The sequence below is a fragment of the Dromiciops gliroides genome, chromosome 3, assembly GCF_019393635.1.
Source record: "Dromiciops gliroides isolate mDroGli1 chromosome 3, mDroGli1.pri, whole genome shotgun sequence".
NCBI classification, from domain to species: domain Eukaryota; kingdom Metazoa; phylum Chordata; class Mammalia; order Microbiotheria; family Microbiotheriidae; genus Dromiciops; species Dromiciops gliroides.
In genome coordinates, this window is record NC_057863.1 from 154084972 (window position 1) to 154105736 (window position 20765).

The 20765-nt window shown below is 35.7% G+C and overlaps 1 protein-coding gene across 1 annotated transcript in view; it reads right to left on the reverse strand.

Annotated features, from left to right (window-relative positions):
* Window positions 1-20765, reverse strand: part of UGGT2 (UDP-glucose glycoprotein glucosyltransferase 2) — a 235755-nt gene that overhangs the window by 198469 nt on the left and 16521 nt on the right. The window contains exons 3-4 of the mRNA XM_043994943.1: window positions 8598-8728; window positions 7992-8104 (exon numbers count right to left, since the gene is read on the reverse strand). Of these exons, the coding sequence (XP_043850878.1) occupies window positions 7992-8104; window positions 8598-8728 (244 nt within the window). The remainder of the gene's footprint in view (window positions 1-7991; window positions 8105-8597; window positions 8729-20765) is intronic.

The window sequence follows — 20765 nt, forward strand, 5'->3', positions numbered from 1 at the left end:
CAGCCTTGTAAGAGTTCCTCCCTAATCTTATTCCCTTGCACTTTATTTCTTAATCATACAGTCTTCTGAGTCCCTCTATCACCCCATCTCCTCACCCTCCTATTTCTCTGTAAGTTAAGAAGATGTTACCCTTCTAGATGTATGTTATTCCCTCTTTAACCCAGTTCTGATGAGAATAAGGTTCTATCACTACCAGACCTCCACCCCCTTGTACACTCCATTGTAATAGTTCTTCTAGTCACACCTCATTTGTATGAGATAATTGCTCCATTTTACCTTTCCCAATCCAATTTTATTTTTTAGGACTATCCCATCATCAACTTAAAGACAAACCTATCTATGCATTCTCTTTCAAACTACCCTAATATTGACAATATTCTTAAGAGTTACAGATGGGGGCAGCTAGATGGCGCAGTGGATAGAGCACCGGCCCTGGATTCAGGAGTACCTGAGTTCAAATCCGGCCTCAGACACTTAACACTTACTAGCTGTGTGACCCTGGGCAAGTCACTTAACCCCAATTGCCTTACTAAAAAAAAAAAGAGTTACAGTTGGGGCAGCTAGGTGGCACAGTGGATAGAGCACCGGCCCTGGATTCAGGAGTACCTGAGTTCAAATCCGGCCTCAGACACTTAACACTTACTAGCTGTGTGACCCTGGGCAAGTCACTTAACCCCAATTGCCTTACTAAAAAAAAAAAAAAAAAAAGAGTTACAGTTGGGGCAGCTAGGTGGCACCGGCAAGTCACTTAACCCCAATTGCCTCACCCCCCCCCCAAAAAAAAAGTTACAGATAACATTTTCCCACTTAAGAAGTAAACACTTTAACCTTATAAAGTCCCTTATAATTAGTCTTCTGTGTTTACCTTCTTATATTTCTCCTGATTCCTGTAGGCCAAACTTTCTGTACCTGAAAGTCCTTCACTTCATTAAATACCTTTTTTCCCCTGCAGAATTAAGCTAAACTTTGCTGGCTGGGCAAGTATTCTTGGTTGCAAATCCAGCTCTTTTGCTCTCTGGAATATCATGTTCCATGCCCTTCAGTCTTTTAAGGTAGAAGCTGTTAAAGCTTGTGTTGTCCTGACTATAGCTCCATAACATCTAAATTGTTTCTTTCTAGTTGCTTGTGGTATTTTCTCCTTATCTTGAGAGCTTTGAAACTTGCTATAATGTTCCTGTAAGTTTTCATTTTGGGATCTCTTTCAGTGGATTTTTTTTTCCAATTTCCATTTTATTTTCTAGTTCTAAAAGTTCAGGGCATTTTTCCTTAATAATTTTTTGAAGTATAGTATCTAGACTCTTTTTAAAAATAATAACTTTTAGGTAGTCCAATGGTTCTTATATTGTCTTTCCTCGATCTGTTTTCTGGGCCAGTTGTTTTTGTAATGAATTATTTCATATTCTCTTTTTTTACGTTTTTGATTTTGCTTTATTATTTGTTGATATCTTATCATATCATTAGCTTCCCCATGCTTAATTCAAATTTTTAAGGAGCTATTTTCTTCTGTAAGTTTTTCGATCTCTTTTTCTAACTGATTGACTTTCTTTTCATAAGTTTCTACATTACTCTTATTTTTTTCCCTAATTTTTCCTCATCCTCTTTGATGTTTAAAGTCCTTTTTAAGCTATTCCAAAGAACTCTTTTGGGCTTATAACCATTATACATTTTTCTTTGGAGCTTTAGAAGCAGCTATTTTAACTTCTCTATCTTTTGAGTTTGAATCCTGATCTTCTCCATCTCTATTGGGTTCTAGTCCTGAGGCTTAGGGGATACTATCTCAGGATACAGGTTTTTTTTTTCTGCTGTTATTTTCTGTGCTCAATCTGGGGGCCTTTGATCTCTTAGTTCTTCCAACGTAAGCAGTTTATTCTTGTTTAGTTCTTTAGTATTGTTCATTTCTATTTACCTTTTTATGTTTCTCTTAACTCCTATATTTGAGCTTCAAAATTTCTCTGAAACTCTGGTTTTTTCATCAGGAATGCTCAGCAGTCCTCTTACCCCCTTCCCCACTCCCCATCCCCTATAACATTATATTCAGTTTTGCTGGATCAGTTATTCTTGGCTCTAAGTCCACATCCTTTGCCTTTTGGAATATTACCTTGGGGCAACTAGGTGGTGCATGGATAGAGCACTGGACCTGGAGTCAAGAGGACCTGAGTTAAAATCTCACCTCAGATACTTACTGGCTGTGTGACCCTGGGCAAGTCACTTAACCCCAACTGCCTTAAACATCCAGGGCCATTTCTTGTCATCCTGATGTATATCTTGCCACTGGACCCAGATGGCTGTGGAGGAGAGAGTGATGTTGGTGACTTTGCACAGCCATCCCTCACTTAAATCCAATTCAGGGCAAGTCATGACATCACTGATGTCATGGTCCTCTTTGACGACAAAGGACAAATAATAATCTGTTTTCCTTTAAAATAGTGGCTCCTAAGTCATGTATGATACTGACTGTGGTTCCTAGTATTGAATTTTTTTCTTTTTGACTGCAAGCAATATTTTATCTTTGACAAGGAAGTTCTGCATTTTGGCTTTAATGTTCCTGGGGGGTTTCATTTTGGGATTTCTTTCAGGTGGATTCCTTCTATTTCTACATTGCTTTTTGGTTCTAAGAGCTACGGCAGTTTTCTTTTAAGAGTTCCTGGAATACAGGGGCAGCTTGGTGGCATAGTGGATAAAGCACTGGCCCTGGACTCAGGAGGAACCTGAGTTCAAATCCAGCCTCAGACACTGTGTGACCCTGAGCAAATCATTTAACCCTCACTGCCCTGCAAAAAAAAAAAAGAAAGAAAGAAAGAGGAAAAAAAAGAAAGAAGTTGTGGAATATGTCTAAGATTATTTTTTGGTAATGGCAGGCATTCCAACGATTTTTAATATTTTTCTCCATGATCTGTTTTCCAAGTCAGTATTTTTGCTCTGAGGTGCCCTATATTTTCTTCTATTTTTTTTAGCCTTTTGACTTTGTTTTAATATTTCTGGTTGCCTCATGAAGTCATTGGCTAACCTGAATTTCTGAAGGTAGCTAGGTTCCTTCTTAGTAACTCCTAATTTATCTTAGGGGGTCAGCTCCTTATCAGTCATATTTATTCAGTTATATCCATTTTAAAGAATCACTCTCCTTGGTAAAGAAAATAGGAGTTATTTAAATTAAGGATCAAGGTGCTTTGTCTTCTCTCTATTGTTATTCTCATCCCTTTCAAGAACAGAAACAAACCCTTCTTGGAGACTCCTTTCTTTTCCAATGTAGCAAAAACAAAGAAAACAAAGCTATGAAAACCACCCACCCTTTTCTGCTCTTAGATTCCTTCTCTAGCCTCAGCTCATTCTGGTTTTCTATATTCCTAATACTCTTTTTTATAGGATTGTGCTTTATTTTCTGTTATCTGACCTTGCTGCTGTCTCCTATATATTTCTTTCTGAAATCTAAGCTGGTAGTGAGTTCCCTGTGTATCAATATTAACCACTCTCTTCAGACAAATTAGATTTTTCTTTCTCATTGAAATAATTTTCCCTTGTGTCTTCAGAATTTTGTCTGGAGCATCTCTCATTCTTTTTGGACTAACTTCCCTGTAGCATTTTACTCCAAGGGAATCTATCTTTCCTCTGCTTATATATCTGCTTTCCCAAAATCAAGGATTAGTGTCAAACTTTGTCTAGGTTTCCTCTCTTTTATCACAAACTCTAGGAGCAAGTGTTCACTTCTCTCTACATTCCAATCATTTACACTCCAGTCAGGGAAAGGACAGGCAGGACCCTCTTAGTAAGAATCAGATCCAGAAGAATTTCCCTTTGTTGACCCTTTACAATTTAAGGATGAAGCCATTACTAAAAGAAATAAAAAGACCTATTAGCTGCACTCCTTTTTTGGAGAGAGAGAGAGAGAGAGAGAGAGAGAGAGAGAGAGAGAGAGAGAGAGAGAGAGAGAGAGAGAGAGAGAAGGAAAGGAGACAGAGAGCTCCAGAAGATGTCTGACATACTAATGCATTAGAGGTACAACTGTGCATTGATCTAGCCAATCTGTAAAACAATTTGGAACAACTCAAAAGTCACTAAACTGCAGGTCAAAGAAAGAGTGAAATAAGTCATATGAACAAACATATCAAAGCACCATTTTTTTAAATCATAGCAAAGAACAGGAAACAATAAGGTTGCCCTTCAATTTATAAAACATGAACAAATTATGGCATATGAATATAATGGAAGATTATTGCACTACAAGAAATGACAAACAACAGGGATTCAGAGAAACAGTAAAACTTCTAAGATGTGACAAAGAGTAAAGTGGAAAGAGTCAGGAGAATAATTTATATAAAAGAAAAGAACTTATAAGACTTTAGAAGTCTGATCAATGCAGTGATCAATCTTCACTTTAGAAGACAGATAAAGAAACATGCATCGGGGCAGCTAGGTGGTGCAGTGGATAGAGCACTGGCCCTGGAATCAGGAGTACCTGAGTTCAAATCCTGCCTTAGACACTTAACACTTACTAGCTGTGTGACCCTGGACAAGTCACTTAACCCCAATTGCCTCACTAAAAAAAAAAAAAAAAGAAAAAGAAACATGCATCCCACTTCTTGGCAGAGTGGTCTAGAGGTACAGAATGAGACAAAACATTTTTAGCCATGCCAATGTTTCAATTTGTTCTGTTTGACTATACCTGCTGGTTACAAGTAGGATTCTATGGCAGGGGAATGAGAAGAGGAGACATAAGTTGGTGAATAGTAATACTGATGCAAAAAAGATGAAAATAAATGTCAATAGAAACTTTTAGTAGCATTCAGAAGAAAGTAGAAGAAAGCTAAGAAGGGGAAACAAAGAAGGTAGTTTTGTTACTACTTTTTAAAATTAAAAACTGTACAGAAGGGGCAGCTAGATGGCACAGTGGATAGAGTACCGGCCCTGGAGTCAGGAGTACCTGAGTTCAAATCCGGCCTCAGACACTTAACACTTACTAGCTGTGTGACCCTAGGCAAGTCACTTAACCCCAATTGCCTCACAAAAAAAAAAAAAAATTAAAAAAAAAAACTGTACAGAAGAGCCCACAATTTCATATACATTTTCTGTTCTTTTACATTGAAATTTTAATGTTTTTAAATTCATTATGAAAAATAAGAGTAAATAGGATAAAATATCTAAATTCAAGTCTCCTTAAACTAATTTTCTGAAAAGTGTACATTTAAAGACTATAAACCTGTTAGAATTATTATTAACATTACCACCATTATTTACCCAATCCACATTTCATATTCTACAACTTGGACTGACTCCCATAACATCATAGTGGATATCATGTACATACCACTGAAAAGAGATCACTCTGATAAAGGCCTCATTTCTCAAATATATAGAGAACTGAGTCAAATTTATAAAAATACAAGTCATTTCCCAATTGATAAATGGTCAAAGGATATGAATAGGCAGTTTTCCAACAAAGAAATCAAAGCTATCTATAATCATGTGAAAAAATGCTTGAGATCATTATTGATTAAATTAAAATTAAAACAACTCTGAGGTATCACCTCACACCTATCAGAGTGGCAAATATAACAAAAATGGAAAATATTGGATGTTGGAGGAGATGTGGGAAAGCTGGAACACTAATCCACTATTGGTGGAGTTGTGAAAAGATCCAACCATTGTGGAGAGCAATTTGGAACTATGGCCAAAGGGCTTATACCCTGTGATCCAGCAATAACACTGCTAGGTTTGTATCCCAAAGACATCCCCCAAAAGAGAAAAAGACTTATTTGTACAAAAATATTTTTATAGCACCTCTTTTTGTGGTGGCTAAGAATTGGAAATCAAAGGAATAACCATTAATTGGGGAAATGGCTAAACAAACTGTGGTATATGATAGTGATAAAAAATTATTGTTCTATAAGAAATGACAAGCAGGATGACTTCAGAAAGGCCTGGAAAAACATGTATGAAATGATGTATAGTGAAGTGAGCAGACTATTATCAACAATACAATGATCCAAGACAATCCCCAAAGGATTATTAATGAGGCGGCAGCTAGGTGGCACAGTGGATAAAGTACCAGCATTGGATTCAGGAGGACCTGAGTTCAAATCTGGCCTCAGACAACTGACACTTACTAGCTGTGTGACCCTGGCCAAGTCACTTAACCCTCACTGTCCCGCAAAATAAATAAGTAAATAAGTAAACAAATGAATGAATGAATGAATGAATGAATGAATGAATGATGTTTTTTTTTTTAAAAAGGACTATTGATGAAACATACTATCTACCTTCAAAGAAAGAACTGATATTGAAGGAACAGACTGAAGCACGCTGTTTTTCCTTTTAATCAAGTTTTCTTGTACAAAATGACAAATATGGTAATGTTTTACATAATCATACATGTATAACCCACATCTGATTGCTTGCTGCCTCAGGGAGGGTGGAGGAGAGGGAAGGAGGGATAAAAATTGGAACCAAAAACTAAATAAAAATGTTTATTACATTTTTTAAAAAAGAAAAGAGATCAGCCTGATTATTCACATAGAAAAACAGAGTGTCAAGATTAGCTCATGCAACTAGACTAGAAGTCCTTTACTATATCAACAAATTGGAAAAAAACACCTAAATATAAAATTGGAATAAAATGATATGTTACCTCTTAACCCTTGCCCTCACTACCCTCTCAGTCTATCTTCATAATTTTCTCTATCCCTTCACTGACATTTTAGCTATTCAACTGGACAATTTTTGTTGTTGTTGTTGTTGTGTTTGTGTGTGGTTTTTGTGTGTGTGTGTGTGTGTGAGGCAATTGGGGTTAAGTGACTTGTCCAGGGTCACACAGCTAGTAAGTGTTAAGTGTCTGAGGCCGGATTTGAACTCAGGTCCTCCTGACTCCAGGGCAGGTGCTCTATCCACTGTGCCACCTAGCTGCCCTGGACAATTATTTATGCCTAGATTTGAAAAGGAAATCAGGGTTCAGAGCTACCAAATTTATATTTGACAAAGACACAGTTAACAATCCTAAGCTATTCACTGACACAAAATCCATGTTTTTAAATGTCAGTATTCTCTTGGTGATATAAAATGGTTACAAATCATGGAATATAATAATTTCAAAAGAATGAAAATTTTAGATGACCAAATTAATAATGGAAATATAGATCCTGACAGTGCCCCAACCAGTCCATATATTACTAACAATAATATAAATACAAGAAGAGGTATAAAAGATATCAAGGAGATACACAAACATATATTTATAAATATATGTGGTAAAAAAGTGGGATACTTATGCATCAAAAAGGTGAGAATACATGAAATATTAAAATAACCAGAGCAATGACGTTAACACAATGGACAAATCATTTACAGAGGGTTTATAGAAAAATATGGGAGAAAACTGCATAGTATAAGAAGGCACTGAAAAGCTACAATTTAATTCAATGGAAGATTTACCTACTGCCATGAGATCACACATCAAAGTAAATGCAGGTACAGATTAAACAACTCCTGGGGGGCATGGAATGCGCCATTTTACTAACAAATCTTTTGTTCATTTCTCAATTTATCTTTTTTTTTTTTAGTGAGGCAATTGGGGTTAAGTGACTTGCCCAGGGTCACACAGCTAGTAAGTGTTATGTATCTGAGGCCAGATTTGAACTCAGGTACTCCTGACTCCAGGGCCGGTGCTCTATCCGCTGTGCCACCTAGCTGCCCCCTCAATTTATCTTTTTAATAGGTACTTAAGCAGTCAATGTTAAATACATGCTATATTTATGACTTTAAAAGTTTCTATTTGTTAAAATTTTCATAGATATTTGCATTGTCAACAAAAATGAATAATCACAAAATTAACAAAAAAAACTTTAAAATCATGTATAGCAATATTAGAAATATAGTTGGATAATTTTAAAAGCTTTTATATCAGAACTGAAAACATCTATGAAGCCATCCAATTAGAAAGGTTTTATTGTGATAATACTTTTTTAATGAACTACTTTTTTGTTAGATAATCATTTCATTACCTCGTAGCAGCCTTCTTCAGAAGCTTTTTAATCTCATTAGTTTTACAGGTACACTCCTTATGGATAACCACAAACGCACTGCAATCTTCTGGTGGTAATTCAGCAGCAGCAATCTAACATTACAAAGATTATACTTAACTAGGAAGGTTTAGTTGCAATCAATTTTTAAATTACCATATTTATTTGATTAAAATAAATCAACCACTATCAAAATATTGTTCTAATTAAAGTAAAAGCTTAAAAGTAAAGAAAAATCATAAAGAATACTTTCAGTTTTGTTTTTGGCTGGAGAAAATGACAAGATCAACATTATCCTAGGAAATACTAAAATCAAAATTTATATTAAGTTTGCAAAATTTCAAAAGGTGATACTACATTCTACCCAAGTAGAAATATTTTCCTTCATTATCTGCCCCATCTTCCAACACACACACACACACACACACACACACACACACACACACACACCAGTGGAATAATCACACTTACACTTAATTTTTAAATTCTTGGATCACAAAGAAAATGTTATCAGTAAGCCATAGCAATTAACATGTGTTTCTATGTAATATATTTGGTATACCAAACAGACAAGACAATTTTACATACCTGTTGAAACATCTGAATAGTTGGTGAGTATGCCCTTATAGATAAGGCAAATTTTAAGAGATTGATCTGCAAATTGTTTAAAAATTGTCCTGCTTTTTTCAAGATTAAGTTGTAATATGAATATTCTGAGTCTGTAAAACAAACAGCAAAGGTGGGGAAAAGAGAACTTTAGTATCACTTACCCAATAGCTTTCCACCTCCACTTTTATAAGACAGGAAACTAACCTATCTTCAAATATTTTCTTATTCTAACTTTAAATACCTATGATATAAGAAAGGAGAGTCAGAAAATCAAGATCCTTGTTCTGTTACTAACTTCATATATTATCACAGAATGCCAGTTACTAGAATAAACACACACCTATGATTTATGGTTTCTAAACCTGCTTGCTGAGTCAGTCTGGGAGTTTCAATCCCTTCTAGGGCTGTCCAATAAAACTCTAGTGTCAAGACCAGACTTCCTAGGGAGCTATAGATAAGAGCCTCAGATGGTCATTAAGTAAGAGGATGCATTATACATATGTTCTCACATATCAACACCCAAGTAGAGATCACCTAAAACTATAGATCATGGTAGTATTTTATTCAATAAAGATAATTTGTCAATACTATCAGATTGTAAAGGTCACTAGGAGAATGCATATAAGAAGCTAATTCAATCACTTAACATTTACAGCCTACAAATTACTGTGAGGGATACAAAGGTGAATTATAAATAAATGGTCACTGCTATCAAAGAGTTTACAATCAAGCAGAGGAGTGTGTCACTTTTTAAAAGGCCACTGATAGAAGAGAAATATAAAACAGAACCTCTGACCACGAGGGGACAACAAATGTAAGTAGGAAGATAAGAATGGTAGATGTGAAATAATTAGTCTATAACAGAGGCTTCCAACCAGGGATATATGTACTCACAGGTGGGGAAAAGAAGCTCCGTCAAGGGATAGAGGAAATAATTGGTAAATAACTATTTTACCCTAATAAAAATTTCAGTGAAAAATTTATGGATTGGAAAGAGAACAGAAAAACTAAAACAGGTCCTGTTCTCAAAGAGTTCACTCTTTAATTGGAGGAGCCAATACATAAAAGGAAGTTTAGTCATGACAGAAAGTTCTGGAACTAAAACTTACATATTGAAATTTTATTAAAAAATAATGTTTTGTTTAATTTCATTTCTCAAGTGCATGTGCATAGTAAACTCTGGAATTTATTACCTTTCAAATTGAATAGGGAGGAAGGAAATGCTTGCTTAAAGTCAAGGAATAATAGAACCAAAAAAGGTAGGCCCCTCCTAGTCTAAGTTGTGAGTATAGATATAATATTAAAATTCAGAGAAGGGAAAGAGATGTAGCTGAAACAACACTGAAATAACTCCAGTGCACAAATGGATAGATGAACGTGTCAGTATGGACAGATGTTTCCTTCAGTGGTGTAAATCACAACCCATGCCTACCTATCCTGCGTAATCCTTTTTCATGTCTTCCCATAAATTTGTCACAAGGAGATCACTGAAAGTGCTGGAGGCTTTCCTTGATTTCTACTGGCATCATAATAATAGTTAGTCTTTTATCATGATTTAAATTTGGCAAAGCATTTCACAAATAATACAGATGAGGAAACTGAGACATCCAGAGACTAAGTGACTTACCTAGGGCAATAAAGTTAGTAAACTTCAGGGGCAGCTAGGTGGCACAGTGGATAGAGCACCAGCCCTGGATTCAGGAGTACCTGAGTTCAAATCTGGCCTCAGACACTTAATACTTACTAGCTGTGTGACCCTGGGCAAGTCACTTAATCCCAATTGCCTCACCAAAAAAAAAGAAAAAGAAAAGTAAACTTCAGGCCTTCCTGACTCCAGGTACAGTACTCTATTCTTTGTGATACCTAATTGCCAATGGAATAGGCTGTCCAGTTAACCCTTAATCTTGACACAATGGTAGTTCATCTTTTTTTGAATATACAGTTTCTTCTTAGTACTTCCTTAATTGTTATATATTACAAATTGCTGATGCCCACCATACAATCCTCCACTGCCCTCTTGGTGACACTCACTTTTAATTCTTTGGAGATTGTATGCCATCCATTATAGTCACTTAATACTGGAAGAATATTGGTACTAAAAGAATGATTCATTTTTGTTTCTGGGAGAATTTTGGAGTCATTAAAAGAGCTCTGAAATTTCCCAAAGGCTAACTATCCCATGCTTCACTTTTGGTTTAATTCTAGATCAAACTTGCTAAATTATTTGTTTCCACCTTCTTCTGCTTGGCAAATTAGTCACATATTTGCTTACTGAGGTACTTTTTAGGATCTTTTGGTTTTCTCATTATGAAAATTGATTTAGATCAGGAAAATACCCATAAGAAAATATGATAACGAACATCTCTTTCATTTAGATCCCATTTTTTGTTAAGATTTCTAAATAGGTCAGGGTGGAGTTGTTTTACTTGCACATTATCTTTTTCAAACAGAAACACAAAATTTTAAAGTACTTCAGCTACTATCTAGTATAACTCATAACCAAAAGGGATCCTTATGGGTGGTCACTCAGCTTCCATTTAAAGGTTTTAAGCTAGAGAAGTCCACTACCCCATGAAGCATATCAATCCACTTCTGAAATATCCTAATTGTTAGAAAGTTTTTTCTGCCATCAAGCCTAAATTTATCTTTCTGCAATTTCTACATTGCTTATTATTCTGAATTTTGGGGTCAAACAAAATAAGTCTCATATTTCCTCTATACGATAATCTTCAACTATAATGTTTTGCTTCATTTTTTTCTTATGCTGGCTAAATTGTACCATTTATTCAACCAGTTCCTATATGATATAGACTAAAGGCTTTTGACCATCCAGGTTACCCTCCTCTATCTGGATGCACATCAGCTTATCAATGTTCTTTCTAAAGTGTAACATATAAAACTGAATACAAATCTTCAGATGTGGTCTGATCAGAGCAAACTAGAGATGGAAACTATGCCTTTTAAGGTATGTCATTGTTGTTTACCCATACTTCTCCCATCCTACACCTCCAGAAACTAAACATTCAAGATTCTCTCAAATGATCTTCATATGGTAGGTTCTTGAGGCCCTTCATCACCCTGTTCACTGTCATTTACCCTCCAGAGGCTGTTTTCTCATCTGCAAAATAGGGCAATAAGATGTAAACTATCTACCTTGTGGCAATGATTATGAGAAAAAAAGGTAAGGTACTAGCTCAAAGTGAGTTTTCCAGTTGATTGAGCCCCAACAAATTGACACCATTTGAATAAATGATTTTGAGTTTGCAGGATGCTTGAAAAGAAGAATTGATCAAGTTCTAACCATTTTAATTTCTCTATCAAGCAGCAAATATCTTTCTATATGAGTGATTCTATGGTCAGTACATATTAGGAAAGTAAAAGGAAAGAAATCCATGAATAAAACTTATTATGTAAAAGCCTATATACCCTGATTGCAGAGACAGAAAAGGAAGAGGAAAGAAAATCCAACTCATTTCATAGCTAACTGTGGGCCAGTTTTCATGGATCAAAAGCTTAATTCTCAAGGCTTTCTTTAAACCAAGATATTCCCCCCCCCACCCTCCACCAATAGTCATAAGCACATACAAAGAACAAAGATGCCAAAGTTTATTCACAGCCTAAGTTTCTTTTTTTTCTTTTTAAAATTAATTATTTAGATTTTTCCCCACCTTACATGTAAAAACAAATTGTAATGTCGATTTATAAAACTCTGTGTCCTCCATATTCCCCCTTAAGAACTCAAGCAATTCAATATAAGTTATACATGTGCAGTCATTCAAAACATAGCAGACAAAAAACTTTAGAAAAAGAAACTAGCAACAACAACAAAATATACTTCAAACTGTACTCAAATACCATCAGTTCTTTCTCTGTAGATGGATTGCATTTTTCATAAGTCCTTAAGAGTTGTCTTGGGTGGAGTATGGATGCTGATTGAACCATATTATTTCTTTTGTTTTGGGTGCTGTTGTTTTTTTTTTCCATTTTGAGGTTTTGCATCACTGCTCTGATTCCTTCTCTTGTAACAGGATTAATGCAGAAATAGGATTAATGTTATTATGTGTATATATATGTGTGTGTATATATATATGTATATGTATAGAGATATATAGATATAACCTATATCAGATTACCTGCTGTCTAGGGGAGGGGGGAGGGAGGGGAGGGAGGGAGAAAAATCTGAAATTGTAAAGCATGTATAAACAAAAGTTGAGAACTATCTTTACATGTAACGGAAAAAATAAAATATCTCATAAAAAAAAAGAGTTGTCTTGGATCATTGCATTCCTGAAAATAACTCATTCACAGCAGATCATCTTACAATATTGCTGTTATTGTGTATATAGTGCATTTCACTTTGTATCAGCTCATGTAAGACTTTCCAGTTTTTCTGATAGCATACTGCTCATCTTTTTTTATAGTAAACTACATTTATATAGTACTTTGAAGGACTATAAAGGGAGGAGTAAATGGAGATTTTCTTACAAAACACCCATGAGGTTGATTATTGGAACAACAACAATAGCTACCCTATACCTGATAAAGAATTTTCTTCATAATAGCCCAGCAAAGTACCACCACCATCATCGTCATAATCCTAATCTTACATTGCTCTTGCCTCTGCTTCAAATTCCCCCCCAATTACTATTGAAAACTGTTTTCCTCCATCCTATTTGCTCCCCATGATATTTACTCTATTTTCTATCTTCTTTTACCCTTTTCCTCCTCAAAAGTGTTTTTCTTCTGACTGCCCCTCCCCCAATATGCCCTCCCTTCCTTCACCCCTCTCCCCTTAACCCCTTCCCCTCCCACTTCCAAGCAGGTCAAGATACATTATTATACCCACTTGAATGTCTATGTTATTCCCTCTTTGAGCCAATTCTGATGACAGTAAGGCTCATTCACTCCCCCACTCCTCCCCCATCTTCCTCTCCACTCTATAAGGCTTTTCTTGCTTCTTTTATATTTTACCACATTCTACCTCTCCCTTTCCAAGTGCAATCCTCTTACCCCTTAATTTTATTTTAAAGATGGCATCATGGGGCAGCTAGGTGATACAGTGGACAAAGCACCTTCCCTGGACCCAGGGGGACCTAAGTCCAAATCGAGCCTCAGACACAAGACACTCACCAGCTACTTGACCCTGGGCATACCACCCCATCCTGACTGCCCCACAAAAAACCCCCAAACAAACAAAAAAATAAATGCTTTATAGATATCATCCCTTCAAAATCAATTCTCACCTGTGCCCTCTGCCTAAATTTATTCCTTTCAGCTGCCCTAATACTGAGAAAGTTCTTATGAGTTAGAAGTATTATCTTCCCATGTAGGAATGTAAAGTTTAACCTTTTAACATCCTTCATAATTTCTTTTTCCTGTTTACCTTTTTATGCTTCTCTAGTGTCTTGTATTTGAAATTTTCTATTCAGCTCAGGTCTTTTCATCACAAATGCCTGAAAGTCCTTTTTTTCATTGAAGTCCCATTTTCCTCCTGAAAAATTATACTCAGTTTTGCTGGGTAGGTCATTTTTGGTTGTAATCCCAATTCCTTTGCCCTCCAGAATAACATATTCCATGCCCTCAGATCTTGTGTTGTCCTGATTGTGGCTCCACAGTACTTGAATTCTTTGTTTCTGGCCACTTGCAATATTTTCTCCTTGACCTGGGAGCTCTGGAATTTGGCTATAATATTCCTGGGAGTTTTCCTTTTGGGATCTCTTTCAGGAGGTGATCAGTGGATTCTTTCAATTTCTATTTTACCTTCTGTTTCTAAAATATCAGGGCAATTTTCCCTGACATTCTCTTGGAATATGATGTCTAAGCTCTTTTTTTGATCATGGTTTTCAGGTAGTCCAATAATTTTCAAATTATCTCTCCTGGATCTATTTTTCAGGTCAGCTGTTTTTCCAAGGAGATATTTCACATAGCCCTCTATTTTTTTTTCATTCATTTGGATTTGTTTTATTGTGTCTTGGTTTCTTATAAAGTCATTAATTTCCATTTGCTCAATCCTAATTCTTAAGCAATTATTTTCTTCAGAGAGCTTTTCCAATTGGCTTTTCAAGCTGTTGACTTTTTTTCATTACCTTCCTGCATCACTCTCATTTTTTTCCTCTTTGACTTTGTTATCTTCTTCTGAAGGTGCACTTTGATCTTCCTTGTCCCCAAAGAAACTTTCTATGGTCTACATCTTTTTCTGTCAGCTCATTTTGCCAGCCTATTTCTTGACTTTTAACTTCTTCTTAAAGTGGGGCGCTGCTTCCAGGACACACTGTTCCAAGCTTTAAGGGGTCCTAGGTGGTACGATTTAAGGAGAGGCAGGTTTTCCACTCACCTGGCCTGTGCTCTGGTCTGTAAATAACCCCAGGCCTATTTGCTCTTTAACTCGGAAACAAAATTGTTTCACTGTGGTGGCTAGCTCCAGTGAATCTGCACCTCTCCGCCACCTGGGCCACTACTGAAGACGGTTTCTTGCTTCGTAGCATGAGTAAAACAACCAAGTTCCACCTCATCGCCAGCAGAGACTCCTGTAATCTCCCCCTGGACAACCTCTCAGCCCTCTCACCAGACCATGAGCTTAGTTCTAGAAGATGCTGGAGCTGAAGCCAATTCAGCAGCTCCAGAGGTCTCTTCTTCTGACACAGCTAGCCTGGGGCTGGATCTGTGTTGGCACTACCATGGGGCTGAGCTCCATTCCCACCCTGGTACAACAGATCTTTCCTGCCTACCTTCTAAGCTGTCCTTTGCTGGAAAATAATCTCATCCCATCCTTTTGTGAGTTCTGCTGCTTCAGGAATTGTCTTATACCTATTTGGAGGGTTTTTGGCCTGATCGTGTGGGGAGCTCAGAGAGGTTACTGCCTTAACTATACCTCCTAAGTTTCTAATTTAACTTCAAAGAATATTTGAGCCATTCTCTGGCCTTTTAAGCATGCAGTAGGCACAATGAAAAGGTTACCATTCACTTGGAGCTTTCATGTTTTGGAGAAGCTTATGTTTATGATATAGGCCAGCAGGACTAGAAAAGACCCTAATACACTATCTATAGCAATATATTCCCTTAGTCTCAAAGTAATTCAGTAAGTTTTTTAAAATCTTCTTTGAAGCACTAAAGACGAACACATTTTTCAAAAGATTTTGGACAATCTAAAGAAAGTATAAACTCAGATCACCCTTTGTCAACATACTTATTTGTCCTTGAAAAATTCTAGTACATTATTAAGGTTTCCCTAATGAACTATATTAAGTGTATTTTGAATTCTAACGTATTTATCAGTTTCCACAATATTCTTATTAAAGGGTTTGAACTATGCCCTAAGCACATGTTTATAATGTATATAAACCATATTGTTAATTTCTCTTAATCATATCTAACCTCCATAAATGTCTAAATTCTTTCTGAACTGTTTGTAATTTTTGCCTATACCATTTTTCAAGATAGAAAAGTTTCTTTAGCTTACTATTTGCTTTATAAAGTATTACCTTGCATTTATGCAGAAAATGCAAGTATTATCTTCTTATTCCTAGTACTCTAGGTGTTTGTGAGGTCAAGTACCTACATTTCCTATTCCTGTGCTGTAACTGGTGTTATTGATTAGAGAAATGCAAATGAAAACAAGTCTGATATACTGCCTTATCCTCATCTGATTGACTAACCTGACAGAAAAGAAATGACAAAAGCTGGAGAGGATGTGGAAAAATTGGGACATAAATTCCTTGTCAGTAAAGTTGTGAACTAATCCAGCCATTCTGAAGAACAATTTGGAACTATGCCTAAAGGGCTTTAAACTGTACATACCTTTTGATCCAAAGTAATAGCACTACTACAACTGTATCCCAAAGAGACCAAAGGGGAAAGGATCTATTTGTACAAAAATACTTATAACAGCTCTTTTTGTGGTAGCAACGAATTGGAAATTAAGGGGATGGTCATCAATTGGGGAATGGCTGAACAAGTTGTGATTGTAATGAAATATTATTGTGCTATAAGAAATGATGAGCAAGATGATTTTAGAAAAACCTTGGAAGTCTTCTATTAACTGAAACAAAGAGAAGCAAGCAAAACCAGGAAAATGACATTGATAGCAATATTGTAAGGATGATCAATTGTGAAAGATTTAGCTACTCTGACTAACAAATGATCCAAGATAATCCCAAAGGATCCATGATGAAAAATGCTATCCATATTCAGAGAGAGAACTGATGAATTCAAAGTGCAGACTGAAGCATATTTTTAACTTTATTTTTCTTATGTGTGTTTTCTTTTGAAACATGGCTAAAATGTAAATATGTTTTGCATGACTTCACATGTATACATGTGAAGGAAACATGCCTATCCATTTAGCCATACTTAGCAGTGCTTTACATGTATACATGTCATACTGCTTTCCCTCTTAATCGGGGGAAAGGTGTGGGAAGAAAAGAAAAAATTTGGAACTCAATTTTTAAAAATGTATGTTAAATTTTTTTACATGTAATTGGGAAATAGTTAATAAAATAAATTTTAAAATATTAAAAAATATGTTAAATCACATAGCCCTGGCCCAATACAGAATTTATGTGAGTTTCAACTTGGTCTTTCCTGTTACTTTGCAATTTTTACTCATCTTATAAACATAAACCTGGCACACTCTCATATTCCTTAACTGAATATCAATTCAAGAGTTATTCTTCTCTCTCTGAGACCTTAATTACTCATCCCCATTATACCTTATTTCCTACTTTACTGGAAAAAATTTTCATTTTGAAGTTATTTATCTAGACTCACCTCCTTCCCTTCTATTTCACAGGAAAAGCAGTTTCTCTTAACGTTAACTCCATGAGATGTATTCTTCATAGACTCTCAGAGTTAAAAGGGATCTTAAGGGTCATTTAAGCTACTCGTACCAGAACATAAATCCCCTCTACAATATGTAGTAACTAGTTTCAAAGTGGTACTTCTTAGAGAGTGGTGGCCCTGGAATCAATAAGACCTGAGTTCAAATCCAGTCTCAGACATTTACTAGCTGTAATCTCTGCTTCAGTTTCCTCACCTGTAAAATGAGGATAATAGATTGTACCTCACTGGATTGTTGTGAAGATCAAATGAGATGATAGTTGTGAAGTGCTCAGCACAGTGCTTATTTCCTTTCTTCTTTATAACTTACTATGATGTTCCCAAGGCTAAAGCCACATAAAGTAGCCCCAAATGCTGGCAGAGACTCTGCCATATATATTATCAGTAATAAATAAAAATAAGAAAATTATTAGTAACCTTATTTTTTGTTGTCAGTTTGGAATATTTATGAAATACTGATAATTAAAAAATAATAAAAAGAAAGAAATACTTTTAATTGCTTTCATTGTTGCCAAGAAACTGAATGCAACAAAATACTAATCTAGCTTCTTCAATTCTTGTTCTTACTTCCTTTCCATCAAATCTTTGTATTATTCAGGATTTTATAAATTTATTTTAAGCCAGCCAGTCAATAAACATTTATTAAGATCTAACTATGTTCAAGGCACCTTATTATGTCCCATCTCTCATATAATTCTCCTAGTTATCGTGTAGGGCTGGTACAGCAGGCAATTTAGACAATATGAAATGAAAGCCTAGAAAAATGAAGTGACTAATAATATTACACAGTGACTGAGTAACTAGGAATTGAGACTAGGACCCATATCTCTTATTGGTCATAAGCTCTTTGTGAACTTAATGGGTGGATTCTGTTAGAGAGAAAGGAGTACCTTAAGATGTTTTGCTGATGGTAGCTTTATCTTTGGTTCAAGACACTTATGTCAAAGTAATTTTCCCCAGAAGATTTTGAAGCTTGAAATATATCAAAAGGTCTCATGCTTATTCAAGTTGTCTGGGAGTATGAAATTTCCTGAGGGATTTAAGTGGATTAGGGGAGTTTGGGTAATAAGCCACTTATGTACCCCCAAATTGCCATAAGAATTACTTGACATGTAATTTTGATTGGAATATTTTAAAGAGGAAATTATGAGTGCTGATAAAGAATAATTAACCTTACTCTGTAGAACACTAAGGTTCCTAACATAGCTTAGCAAATACTGGTACAGAAGAAAGAATATTAGGCTTGGAGTTGGAAGACCTGGACTCAAGTTGAAGAAATAAGAATTGTGGTATGAATTCAATTATATGCACTTCAGAGGTCCCTTCCCACTGTGAGATTCTATGGTTATATGGTAACACACACATAACATAGAATAAGTAGATAAGCTTTTTGAATTGATTTGCCAGCAATGATTTTCCCAAATCACCCACAAACTGATCGAAGTTTACTTCTAATGAGATTTTCTTTCACAAGTGGCCCACATGTACATGTGAATAATTGGAGCTAGTTTGTGGCCATGGAAAATAATTTTGATCAAACCTAAAACTTCAACTTGATTAAAATAAAGTTCTATCTGACTGAGCAGTGAATCCACATTAATATAAATCCAGAGAGACCAGAAGTCATACAATCTGCCTCCTCTGAAACTGGTGTAGGGAAACACTTTTTTCACTCTATTCTGACTACTGATGGGGAACCACAGGTCTTTACCCTTTAAAATTTCTTTAAGGTCACTGTGACCACCCCATTACTGAAACAGGATTGTTCTGTCAAGCATAACCTTAACTGTTTTATTCATCCTAATTTAAAACCATTCAAGAAATGGAACATCTATTGCTTCTTTTAGAAGATCATTACACAGTCTAATAAGCCTCACTATGAGCATTTTTCTTTTTACTCCTTTTGCTCAATTAGGTCCTATTATTTCTATTCTGATTTATAAAAATCAGGTGCTTACTGTACTTCCTTGGGGAGCATTTACAAATTAAAGATACAATCAACTAACAATTACATTCTGGCAACCCTAGTAAAAAAAAAAGGAAACATGCCTATCCATTTAGCCATACTTAGCAGTGCTTTAAAAAGAAATAAAACCACGGGGGGCAGCTAGGTGGTACAGTGGATAGAGCACTGGCCTTGGATTCAGGAGTACCTGAGTTCAAATCCGGCCTCAGAAACTTGACCCTTACTAGCTGTGTGACCCTGGGCAAGTCACTTAACCCCCATTGCCCCGCCAAAAAAAAAAAAAAAGAAAAAGAAATAAAAACTATTAATTCTCAAGGGTCTACAGGTAATGTGGATGCTAGATAGAAATCTGGTTGGTCTTTCAATAAGGAAGTTCTGGATTCAAATGCTGCCTCTGACACTAATCTTTGTGAAACTGGGAGAATCATTTAACCTCATCTGAAAAATAAGGGTATCTATGCCTCAAGGAACTACTTTCTCAGAGTTGTTGTGAGGGTCAAAGAAAATAAAATATGCAAAGTACTTTGTAAACTTTAAAGTACCATATATAAATGTCAACTCTTCTGTTATTAAAAGGCTTAACAAAGAAGCCTTTTCATCCTAAGGCATTAATATCTTGAGGGTCAAAAAAGATAATGCATTGTATGTAAAGCGCTTTGTAAACTTTAAAGTACCACATAATAGTCAGCTCTTCTGTTTTTAAGACTCCTTTGTTGGGGGCAGCTAGGTGGTGCAGTGGATAAAGCATCAGCCCTGAATTCAGGAGGACCTGATTTCAAATCTGACCTCAGACACTTGACACTTACTAGCTATGTGATCTTGGGCAAGTCACTTAACCCTCATTGCCCCTCAAAAAAAAAAAGGGAAAAAAAGGCTCCATTGTTAATAAACCTCTTTATCTTAGGCCATTTAATACTTTATCAATAGTGTACCTGAAATAACTATCAAACACATATGTTCTTTTAAATTTTTATGAGAAAAATACATTTTATGTTTTTTAAAATTGTTCCCTTAGTGATCTTTTGACCATTTTATGCCCTCTTCATGAGGTCTTCCCTAACTATTCCAGCTAGAAATTATTTCTCCTACACAATCTCATATTTTTATACTCCATCCATGTACTTAAATAATCTATGCACAAACCTTATATTCTTCTACTATAAGATCCTTATTTATTGAGACCATTTTTTGGTATCTCCTCTCCTTGCAACACACCCAGAATAATATTTCACAGAAGTTAGTGTCTTTTGAATTAATTTCTTCAAATTATGTCTAAAGCATGCTTAGTTCTTGTTTCCCCCTCTCAAACTTCAATCCAATATATCTACAAATATAACCACAGATCT